This window comes from Myxine glutinosa, chromosome 6 (genome assembly GCF_964187855.1).
Source record: "Myxine glutinosa chromosome 6, kmMyxGlut1.1, whole genome shotgun sequence".
NCBI classification, from domain to species: Eukaryota; Metazoa; Chordata; class Myxini; order Myxiniformes; family Myxinidae; genus Myxine; species Myxine glutinosa.
This window is the reverse complement of record NC_136266.1, coordinates 177,087,481-177,099,796: the sequence shown is the minus strand read 5'-3', so window position 1 is coordinate 177,099,796 and position 12,316 is coordinate 177,087,481. Positions and strand designations below refer to the sequence as shown.

The 12,316-nt window shown below is 43.0% G+C and overlaps 1 protein-coding gene across 1 annotated transcript in view; it reads right to left on the bottom strand.

The window, feature by feature from the left end:
- Positions 1-12,316, bottom strand: part of LOC137429501 (uncharacterized) — a 278,822-nt gene that overhangs the window by 168,187 nt on the left and 98,319 nt on the right. Inside the window, exons 17-20 of the mRNA XM_078781105.1 lie at positions 7,851-7,971; positions 564-6,287; positions 358-449; positions 28-143 (exon numbers count right to left, since the gene is read on the bottom strand). Of these exons, the coding sequence (XP_078637231.1) occupies positions 28-143; positions 358-449; positions 564-6,287; positions 7,851-7,971 (6,053 nt within the window). The remainder of the gene's footprint in view (positions 1-27; positions 144-357; positions 450-563; positions 6,288-7,850; positions 7,972-12,316) is intronic.

The following is a 12,316-nucleotide window of genomic DNA, read 5'->3' as shown; positions in this document are numbered from 1 at the left end:
CCAGTATGCCTGTTGGCAATTTATTACCTGGATGCTGTTGATCCCCAGGCTAAGTGTGGATGCAATAAGGCGCAATATGCTGGGTGTCCTCGAGGAATCCTTGCATCTCATCACCTGACAACCGCTTTCCATCATCTCCGGTACTGGAACCAAAATTATGAGTCAGTTGACACTATCGGTTATGCACATTAGACATACAATAGTTAAAAGAATCATTCCATGGAGTTACTGTTCAGCCATGATATGATCTTGTCTACTATATGAAAGAAATCTATTGAAGGAATTAAATTGTTTTAAATCTCATGTCCATTTCATTCCTTCCAATCTTAATCGGTCAAGCTTTGATGAATACAAGACCTGATTGAAGCATGATGTGGAGACTATGAGTATCTGGAAAAACATTGTGCATCGTCCATGCTTCATCGAGCTTGTTGCAAAGTTCCATTTCCCTGAAAAAAAAATAGATAAAGGAAATGGAATTACATGCGTACAAGTCAACTTGTATTACTCCAATAAAAAATTCAAAATTTCAATTATACTCAGATTAAGAAAAAGATCCTTACGTTATTCGAGCTTGGAAGGCCGCTGTGTCATTTTCCTGAGATTCACTAACCATCATCATAAGATTTTCCACTTTATTAATCAAAGGAGAGATCATTTCCAGTGCTGGATTCTGCTCGGAAATGGTTCTCAATAAGTCAAAGCCACTTTTCACATCCATTTTATCAAAGTCGTAAATGATGCTGAGCAATTGAATAATGCCTTTCGACATAGTTTCCAAACTCAGATTCCTGGTTTCAAAAACTCGCAACAGTTCACTGATGTTTTGATTTGACCCTGCTTCGGAGACGCTGAAATTACTTTGTTCGAGCAAGCTTTGCGAAGTCGACGACAGAATGTCTAAGACCTCCATCATCCTGCTGAAGTTTCCATCTCTTTCCAGGGCATCGATCAGCAATAAGCCGGAAATCACATTTTCCAATTCATCAATGGCTTTTGTGACATTCTCTACGGTCCCATTATAAAACGTGTCGGCCAGTGTTGCGAGGCGTTGCACGAGAACAGAATCGTTCGCATCGCGCGTGAGCATCGAGAAGAGCCGCGAGACTTTCCTTGCCGATAAAATCAAGTTGGGGAAATTTTCTGGAGCTCGATCAATCGCGCCTTGCAACTTTTCAAGCCACACCAGAATTTCATCCACATATCTCCCACTGGATGAGCCATTCACATACTGAGTCAGGACATTGGAAGTTTTGATTACCTCTTGTGCCATCCTTTCAACTCCTGGGTGTACACTCATTTTGTTTGAGTCCTGCGGAGCATTTATGTAAAACAATTCACTGTGAGCAATCCAAGGGTTTTGCGCCGTAATTATTTGGTTTATATACTGGAGCACGGCTTGAAGCTGATTTTGCAATTCATCGCCCAGCATCTTTTCTGCAGCAACGAGTGATGAAGCAATCTCTAAAGTAATATTCAAGATGTTTCCTTGTACAGCCTCAGATTTTGAGCTGATTTGTAGCAAGTCTATCATCTGCTCGAGCAAACCCACTTGACTCCCAAACTGTGTGTTGTTTCTGAGCAGGCCATTTTGCCTCATCTTCTGGAAAAGGTGTATTGCAGTTTTCATAAGGTTGAACTCTTCATTTATTCTGACCTTATATTCGGTTGACGCATTTAACAGGAAAGTCACCATGTCCATTCTAGCATTCGCAAGAGGATCAGATTCCCTGAAGCAAACACTCTTGTTGACACTTTTGGAAATGGCGGATAGCTGTTTTAACATCAGGCTAACATTGAACAACACTGGACTTGGCAGACCCACTATTTGAGCAATTCTCAAGAGGTTATTTGTGCTGTGGTGGAGGCCTTGTAAATAGCAAGCCAACATTTCAGGGAGGTTCAGGAATGTCGGTCTCCCATATGTCAGTGAATTGCCAAAAGACATCTTGTGCAATATCTTCAGCATGTCTAAGGCTAGTGAGGCCGTGCAAAAAACGGGGTCGGCCCCGGGGCTCGAACAGTTACTAACATTCTGCAATGCCTCAAAAACACCATCACATGATGACTGCAGCAGTATCATTGATGACGATTGTTTATGTGACATATTTCCTGAAATCATTTGTCGAATTATGCTTAGTGAGGAGCAGTTGCTATTCAAGTCTTCCCTGGATCGTCTGTTTGTTTCCAGCAGGTAGGTGTGTAGAAGTTCCAACACCTTGTCGTTCAATGCTGCATGAATGTTTTCATCAGCAATAAATTGCGGTTGCATCAGCGTTTCAGAGAGGTTGAGCAATGTCCACAGCATGGAAATGTCCCACGCATCGTGCGATTCCAAATCTTTTAACACTTTCACGTCTTCAACAATTTCACTCAAAGCAAAGGCTGACAAATTCATTCCATGAGTTTTCAAGAGCGTAAAAAACTGCTCACCAAAGACTACACTGAATGGTAAGAAGGATGAGGGAAAGTTTGAATTTAGGAATTTTACCCTGGTATGGGTCATTCTCATGATTTCGTAAATTTTGTCCAAGTACGAGGCATCATACTTGAAGGCTTCTGGGAACTCGTCAACAATATTTACAAATGTCTTCATCCATTTTGAAAGTTTGCCCAAATTGTACATTTCCTCCGACAAGTTTGATGTGTTTGTGACCGTCTGCAAAATATTGCGGAATGCTGACAGTTCATCACTTTGACTTTTGTGGGCCATGACGTTAGAAGTGGCATTTTTCAGCATCTCGGCAACTTCCACAAACAGCAAAGCTTCGTCATAAGTTACGTTGTGCTGAAGGAGCTGAAGGACATGAAGCATTATCGGTGTGTAAGACTCAATCCCATTCGGTAATGAAGTTGCATTCAGCAAGGTGTGGAGGATGTCCGTACCTCTGCTGTCGTCCCGCACACCATCGAAAAGGTCCAGTAGACCTCTCAGATTAAGCATCAGTTGGTTCGTGTTGTTAGAAGCAAAGATAGAATGAATGATCTTGAGAAAATGGTGAGTGTCTTTGTCTAACAGGTCCAAAGTTTGCATTTCGATGATAATTGTGTCCACTGCTGCTGAAATGAAGGCCCGATCAGACAGATTGCCGAGGTGCATTAGGTGCTGCCACACATTGCTCTGAAGCACCTTTTGAGAGAGACCAGCAAGCATCCTCGCTTCAATCATGTGCCTTTCCGTTATACTTCCATGTGGATAAATCTCATGATTTAGGTGTTTGGAAGAATGGTTTGAATAAAGAGCCGTTAAGAGTGCGGACGTTGTTGAGTCGTTTTGTCCAAAACAATTATAACTCTGGTGGGTTTGAAGCACTTCTAACAGCCCAGCCATCTTGGAGGATACTTTTGACATCGCTTTTCTTGGAATTTTGAAAATCTCACTCAATTTCACGAGGGTTTCTGTTTGTACCTGAAGACGTTTTATGTAACACACTAACACATCTAGAGTGCTTGGATTTTTCTGGTTGAGAAGAACCTCCTGGGGAAAACTAAAATATGCGGAATAGTTGTTAAAGACCACTGCTGTTAAAACAGCGGAACATAAGGTGGTGTTGTTTTGAGGCAGGGAACAATTCACCATACCCTCATCAGAAATACTAGTTTCATTGCATCCAGCAGCTATCAGTAGAGCATTGGGATCAGTTGGGATTATCAAAGCATCATTCAGTGCGAGTAAAACAAAAGACATTGCTGAACAAGGCAAATGTTCACTGCTATCGTTGCGGACCTGGATAATCAGGGTTTTAACCAGCTTGGTAAAATTGGTGAGATATTCCTTGCTTTCTTTGTCATCCCTTTTCAGGCCAAAAGGCCGCACCATGGCCTGGATGACTTCTATCAGAGCACTCAAATTGTCCACACCTTCCGCGTTTGCTGACGATTCATTCTTCAGCTGATAGTTAAAACCTTCAGGATTTTTGGCCAGATATACCTGCATCATTTGAACAAGGGAAGTTGTTACCCTATCCAATGAAAACTTATCATCTTCCACCATCCTAACAACAGTGGCAATGAGCTTGGTGAAAGTTGATGGATCTCCTGAGCTTTCCCATACTTCTTTCAGATGATTTACCATGATGTTCAAAGGTAAGGTTGCCTTTAGGTTTTCACTATTGGCAGGAAATATCTTTTTCAGCATTATGAGAATGGTATCCCAATCGAGCGCAGTTCCTGATGGTAGTGAAAGTATGCGTTCCATATTATCGACATAAAGTTCGATTTGTTCTTTTGATAACTTCAGTTTCTTCTTCGTCTCCAATGTTAACTCCAAAGCATTTGTCTGAAACAGGATTTCCTCCAGAGATGTCGAATCAGTAAAGTTGTTGATGATGGCCAGAGTATCTCGCAAGATGTGTTCGAAAGGGGTCGAAGGCGATGCACTTCCCGCATTGGCAGCTGTCTCATGGAGTGCAGTAAGCAAGGCCATCAAGTTTTTGTGCAGGGACAAAAGACTGTCGACGTCTTCATAAACATACTCTGTGAAGTTCCCCAGAAATTGTAGTTGTCTGCTTGGATTCATTGAGCTCGATTCATTCAACGTCAAGTACCACATATTCAAAAGAGCTATGATGTCATTGGAAAGGCCTTTTACACTCTCATCTGTGTCAGTTTCCGCTGCAAGATGAGAAAAGACTTTCACCAAGTCCCTCAAGTTTGGAAATGAGTCCTTCAGAGCTAATGGATGTTGCAGCTTATCCAGGGAAGCCTTCAACAACATTGCATTTTCAAGGGCTTTACACAATGAACCATGAAAGTTCTTATTGAAAATTCCTTTGAAGAAACGGATTGTATCGTTCACCTCTGCGAGTGCCTCGTAATTTTCTCGTAGGGTTTTGTTCGATGTAGCTACGTCTTCCATGATTTTGAGAAGTTGAGAGTAGACAGATGCAGTCACTGCAGAAATATTCTGATTTGGCCTCATAATGCTGGTCAAATTAGCAATGAACGAGGGAACCCTTTGGATGTATTCCTCAAACCACATATTGCCAGATAGCAGTTCATTCACTGCTTGCGCTGCAGAAACGAGTTCGTCCATCCCTTCACTTGATAGGTTCTGGAGAAAACCCACCAAATTGTCCTCAAAACGGGACATTCCGTTGCAAAACTGGACATCAAAAGGAAGGGTTGCATTCGATCGAAATTGATTATAATAATCTGCAATACACAGCGTTGTCATGATTTCGTTCATAAAATGTCCAGAAACATTTTTTGGCAAAAGTTTATGAAGCATTTGTAACAACAACAAGGCAGTTTGCTGGGCCTCTCCTTCCAATGCACAGCCGAGCCGCGTTGTTGAGTTGTCATTTTTCATCATGTTTCCACCACTCAGTCTTTCAAGAATATCCATCATGGAAGGGATAATCTTTTCAGGGTTTTTCACCTTTTTAAGTTGGTTTGATGCCACCATCAAATTGGCAAGTAATGGGAAGTACTTCTTTGCATTGGGGTCTTCTTGCATGTGCATCATCAATTCGGTGGAGAGGTTTCGAACCAGGTTTCGGTTTATCACTAACGGCCATGAATACATGAGCGAAGATGGATTTTCAAACATGTCAACAACCTGGGAAAGCGAATATTCCGAACTTTGCGAAATATTTAAATCCAAAGGATTTTTCTCCAAAAACAGGTTCAGTGTTGTTAACAATTGTCCATGTGCCAAATTTTCTTCATTTGCAAGCTCCATTATCGCAAGAAGGGCTTGCAGAATATTCGCCGAATTATTCTTGCTCGGTTCTTTTCCATCAACGGTTTGCCACCGGCCCAATATCCGGCGTAATCCTTTGAGAAGCTGCACAGGATTGTTCACACGGATGAGCCCCTGTACCATGTCCAGGTAAGCATTGACTTTTTCGTCCAGCAATCCTTGGGTCCACAACTCATAAGTTGCCTGATTTATGGCAGTTACAACATTGCTAATCATCATGTTACTACTGTTCTTGCTCTGAAAGAGAATTTTCCACTCATGGCTCAGCATTATGTTACGAAAGGCAGACTGACTCCTCTGCTCTTTCGGAGGGCAGGCAAATAAACTGTCCTCAGTCCGCAGCCGTAGGTGTTCGATCAGCATCACGACAACTTGAGTGGCGAGTGGCTCTGCATCTTTTCCGACGTGAAGATATTCCACGAAGTTCCTTGCTATAGCTAAGGCAGATGAATAGCATGAGTCATTGTTCAGCCTGAGGTGGTGCAGCAAAGCCCTCTCGTTACAAAACACTCCATTCCAGAGACTCTTGGCAGAGGCACCTGAGCCGAAGTGGTCGTGTACTTGCAGTGATATTAGCATGGCCCTGTGGGACATCACACACATGAGGCACATGGGTTTAGTTTGCAACCATATGGAGTTTCCACCAAAACCTGAAGAAAAATCCATATTTTTGAATCACATTTATTTCACAATGCACAAACTATTATCAGGTTAACAGTTATCAGATCAGAGTTAAGCCAAATAATGCATCACAATGATGGCATGAGGCTGAGTCATTTAAAAACAACAAGACTGATAGTCTAACAATGGCGTAGCCGGGCTTGGATCTGCTGTCCTCCTGTCATGTGACCAGATCCTCAGCTCTGATTGGTGGACATTTGTGAGGGACATACATCCATACACCAGATGGACAAACAAACACTGTTCCAGATGGCATTGCCCTACGGGCTATGCCATAAAAATATGGCTGCCGAACCACGCGACCGATGAAGTCATCAAAAAAAAATTTCTCCACCAATTTATCACTACAATATACTCAAGGAATTTCATACTGATCGGATCAAACGTTCTACTTGTCGATTTATGATGTCATAACGAAGGCACCTATGACATTATCATTAACATATGTGATTCCCCATGGGGAGTGCTTTACAATGAGCCACCTTTCAATTTTTTCCCATGGAGCGGTTTTGGTGATTATCGAGGTGCAAAGCTTTTCGATTTTTCCAAGATGGCGCTCAAACCACGTGATATATGACATCATAATTATCATCAAAAAATTATATAGGAGGAGCTTTTATCAGGTTTGTTTCGGGAACTGAGTGGCGTGCTGACGAAGAGGGGAGTGTCGTTGAAGCTGAAGGGAAAGGTGTATGCTGCATGTGTGAGACGTGTTATGATTTATGGGAGCGAGACATGGGTCATGAATGTAGAGCAGCAACGAAGGCTGGAAAGGGTGGAAATGCGAATGGTTCGGTGGATGTGTGGAGTATCGTTGAGAGAGAGGAAGACAAATGATGAATTGCGAAAGATGATGGGAATAGAGCCTGTGATTGATGCTGTGAAGAGGAACAGGTTGAGATGGTTTGGTCATGTGTTGAGGAAGGACTGGTTGAGAAGAGTGATGGAAATGAATGTAGAAGGAAGTAGAGGACGGGAAAGACCGAGAAAGACTTGGCTAAAGATGGTGGAAGAAGAAATGTGGGCAAGGGGGTTAAAGAAGGGGAGATGCAGAAAATAGGGCAAAATGGAGAAGATTGTCATGGGGACCGCAAGGCTAACCCCCGCTTTAGCAGGGAAAATGGCCTTAAAATGATTGTTGTTGTTGTTGTTGTTGTTGTTGAGCACTCCGATGGTGATAATTTTGTGTCAATCGGACCAACAGTTGCAGAGAAAACTAATTTTAAAGGGAATAAATCCTCAAATTGTCGGCGGAAGGGACATACATACACCGGATGGACAGATAAACGCTGTTCCAGATGGCATTGTCATATGGGCTATGCCGTAAAAGGAGGATTTTAAAGCTTGTATCATTCAGAGAAATGTCTCAGACAATGATGCCTCTCACTTGTACACCAATAGGGAAGCTTGTTCGTTGCACAAAAAAACAAGCCTAACGTATGCTGATTTACACCTGTGCACTTACCTTTTAATTGTGCTTGTATTGTGTTTGGCATTGTTGAAAAAGGTCATGACCTCATTGGCAAGGTCTCGCCAGTTAATGGAGCTGTTTGATAAAAACTTCACATCCTCATCAGAATCTTGGCCTGTGTGCAGATTCAATGAGATAAGCAAAATGAGACAAACTGATATGCAGGAAGTTAAATGTAACCAAGGGAAGAGTAATATATTCGTCTGGATCAATATCAGCAGAGTTAGACAAATGTAAGTCTTTCCCTACAAAGGTCAGCAATACAAAAAGCACGTGAAAACAAGCCCCATAATAAAGAGATTTTTAAAATGGATCCAGGACGTAACAAACTTCGAGATTGTGTGTAGTTATTTCTAATTATACAATCAAATGGATTAGATATTGGGTCTCAGACCAATGTACAAGTTTAGAAACAAGACCATAAAGTTGTCCTTCTAATGGGGTGCGAGTTGAAGAAATACAAGCAAATTTTAAACAACAACATCATTAGTGAGGATAAGAGCAACGACTGTATACAGAACTACAGTCACGTGAAAAAGTAAGTACACCCCATGTAAATTTTTGTCTTTTTCAACATATTTCAACATACAGCTATTTGATTTTCATTTCAACAATATTGATAGATAAAGGTGATATAATATAACAAATATCATGAAACATTTACATTTTGTAGTCCATTGTATAATTTAAATAAACATAAATGCAAATTTCGCATGTGGAAAAAGTAAGTACACCCCTACATTTATCACGACTTCAAATACCTTAAATTAGAAACAGGTGCACCAGCTCAGGTGCAAATGATTAGAACATCGTTAGAGAGGATCTTGGAGGAACCTGTCTTATTTAAACCTCAGACATTTAGTTTGGTTTGCTCTTTGTTGTTGAAGTGTGCGGCGTCACCATGCCTAGATCAAAAGAGCTCTCTGAGGCCTTCAGAAAGAAGGTGAGAGATGCCTACGTGTCTGGGAAGGGATTTAAAAAGATCTCCAAACAAATTGCCATCAATCATTCGACTGTCCGGAAGATCATCTACAAGTGGAGAAGATTCCAAACACCTGCCAACTTATTCAGGCCAGGCCGCCCCAGCAAGTTCAGCCCGCGAGCAGACTGCAAGATGCTGAAAGAAGTCTCGAAGAACCCCAGAATGTCATCATGGGACCTACAGGTGGATCTTGCCACTGTTGATGTCAAAGTGCACGAGTCTACCATTAGAAAGAGGCTGCACAAATTAGATCTACATGGGAGGTGTGCCAGGAGGAAACCTTTGCTGTCCAGAAAGAACATCAGGGCAAGACTAAAGTTTGCCAATGAACACCTAGGCAAAGACCAGCACTTCAGGAACAATGTGCTCTGGACAGATGAGTCAAAGGTAGAGCTATTTGGTCACAGTACCAGAAGACATGTTTGGCGAAAACCAAAGACAGCATTTGACCACAAGAACCTGATACCAACTGTAAAGCATGGCGGTGGAAATATTATGGTTTGGGGCAGCTTTGCTGCATCAGGGCCTGGGCAGCTCACCATCATAGAATCCACTATGAATTCTTCATTGTACCAGAGGGTGCTTGAGGATAATGTGAGGCCATCTGTCGGAAAGTTGAAGTTCAACCAAAGGTGGACCTTGCAACATGACAATGACCCTAAACATACCAGTAAATCCACCAAGGAATGGCTGAAAAGAAAGAAATGGAGGGTTCCGGAATAGCCAAGTCAAAGCCCAGATCTAACTACCATCGAGATGTTGTGGGGGAATTTGAAACGAGCTGTGCATGCAAGAAACCCGTGAAACATCGCACAGCTGAAATAATTCTGCATGGAGGAGTGGGCAAAAATTTATCCCAGTCGATGTCAGAGACTGGTAGACAGTTATAAGAAATGCCTACTTAAGGTTGTTTCTGCCAAAGGGGGCAATACCACCTATTAGAGCCAAGGGTGTGCTTACTTTTTCCACATGCGAAATTTGCATTTATGTTTATTTAAATTATACAATGGACTACAAAATGTAAATGTTTCATGATATTTGCTATATTATATCACCTTTATCTATCAATATTGTTGAAATGAAGATCATATAGCTGTATGTTGAAATATGTTGAAAAAGTCAAAACTATACAAGGGCTATACTTACTTTTTCACTTGACTGTAAGTATTCAGCCCCTTTGCTATGACACTTGAAATTTAGCCCAGGTGCCTCCCATTTCTCTTGGTCATCTTTAAGATGTTTCTACACCTTGATTGGAGTCCACCTGTGGTGAATTCAATTGATTGGACATGATTTGGAAAGGCACACACCTGTCTATATAAGGTCTCACAGCTGAAAATGCATATCAGAGCAAAAACCAAGCCATGAGGTCGAAGGAATTGCCTGCAGAGCTCAGAGACAGGATTGTGTCGAGGCACAGATCTGGGGAAGCCCACAAAAAAAAATTCTGCTGCATTGAAGGTTCCCAAGAGCACAGTGGCCTCCATAATTCTTAAATGGAAGAAGTTTGGAACAACCAGGACTCTTCCTAGAGGTGGCTGCCCGGTCAAACTGAGCAATTGGGGGAGAAGGGCCTTGGTATGAGAGGTGACCAAGAACCCGATGGTCACTCTGGCTGAGCGCCAGAGATCCTGTGTGGAGTTGGGAGAAACTTCCAGAAGGACAACCATCACTGCAACACTCCACCTATCTGGGCTTTATGGCAGAGTGGCAAGAGGAAGCCTCTCCTCAGTAAAAGACACATGAAAGCCTGCTTGGAGTTTGCAAAAAAGCACCTAAAGGACTCTCAGACTGTGAGAAACAAGATTCTGTGGGATTTCATATATATATATATATATCAGTTCAAAACACACCTGGTCACAAGTGTGCCGCACTGACTGGGTCCTCAATCGAGGTACTCAGCATCATCCCGTTTCGGCCCTTCAATCTCGATACGGTCAGCTAAGGTGGGCCAGCAGGGCCACATACACATCCACATGCAGCAACTACACCTGGATGCGCACATACCCCCACCCCCAGCCAGTGTGAACGCAGACTACAACAACAACACCTCCACATCCAGAATCAACAATACCAAACAAACATGGTGGAACACTCAAACACCCACCATGATATTCTTCACCACTCACCAACAAAACACACCAGATCATTCATACACACACATACACACAGATACACACACACAACACCAACCAACCACCTGCCCTTACAACATACACCACTCAACATACAAAAAGACACACTCATGCAAAAATTCATTCATGCAAAAACACACACCCTCACCCACATACACAAAATATGAAATAATAACAGTAAAAAAAAAAACACACAAACACACACACACACACACACACACACACACACACACAACCAACCTACACCGTTCGACGTGCCTCCATAAACTTCCTCCATATCCAAAATGAGCCTTTCAAGGCAACCTGCGCCACCTTGTCACACATCCTTCTTCTTTCTGTCCCACAAACTCCCAGCCAAGCAAGAAATGCAGAAAAGGAATTGCCAATATACCCTCCACACCCCACCTCAAATGGCTGACACGAAACCCGCCAACCCTTCTCCAGGCACTCTGCCTCCAGCTCACTGTACTTTCCTCTCTTCCTCTCGTGCACCTCCTCCATATTCTCTTCCCAAGGTACCGATAATTCCCTTAAGATGACCTGTCTTGTTGCACCTGACCAAATGACAATGTCAGGCCGCAACCTTGTCACACACATCTCCTCTGGGAATACCAATTGTGGCTTTAGGTCTGCCACCACCTGCCAATCACAAGCATCTGACAGCCCTCTTGCTTTCCACCTCCTCCTCCTCTTTCCACCTCTTAGACAAACCACACCTCTCCCCCATCAGTCTCCTTCTCCATTCTTCTCTCTCTCGACCTCAGCACCTCTTGTTGCACCATCTGCACCACCACCGCCAGCACCTGATCATGTCGCCACCTGTATTGTCCTGCTGCCAATGCTACTGAACATGCACTCAGTGCATGCTGCACCGTTCCAAAACCTCCACACAAATAACATCTCTCCTCCTGCAACAAGCCCACAATCTCAAGTTTACTGGTGACGGAAGCACATCATACGTTGCCCGCAACAGGAAATTCAACAATATTGGCTCCATCCTCCAAATCTCTTGCCACTTCAACATCCTCACCCGCACACCTTTCCACCACGTCCAAGCACCTTGCTGTGCCTGACCAACTGCTTTCACATATCTCCCCTCCTCTTCCTTTATTCTCACCCCCCTCTCAACCATCTTCCTCCTCTCTTTCACACATGCCTTTCCCCATCGCTCATGCTCCATTGCTCCATCCACCCCAAGCCATGCTTCCCATGCTGTACCATCCCCATGACCTCTTCCTGTTGCAACCGCTCCTCCATCTCGTCCACCTCTGCTTTTGCATTCCACTTCCGACTTCCATTCTTCTCTGGGAGAGCATTCTTTACCACTGCATCACTTGAATCCC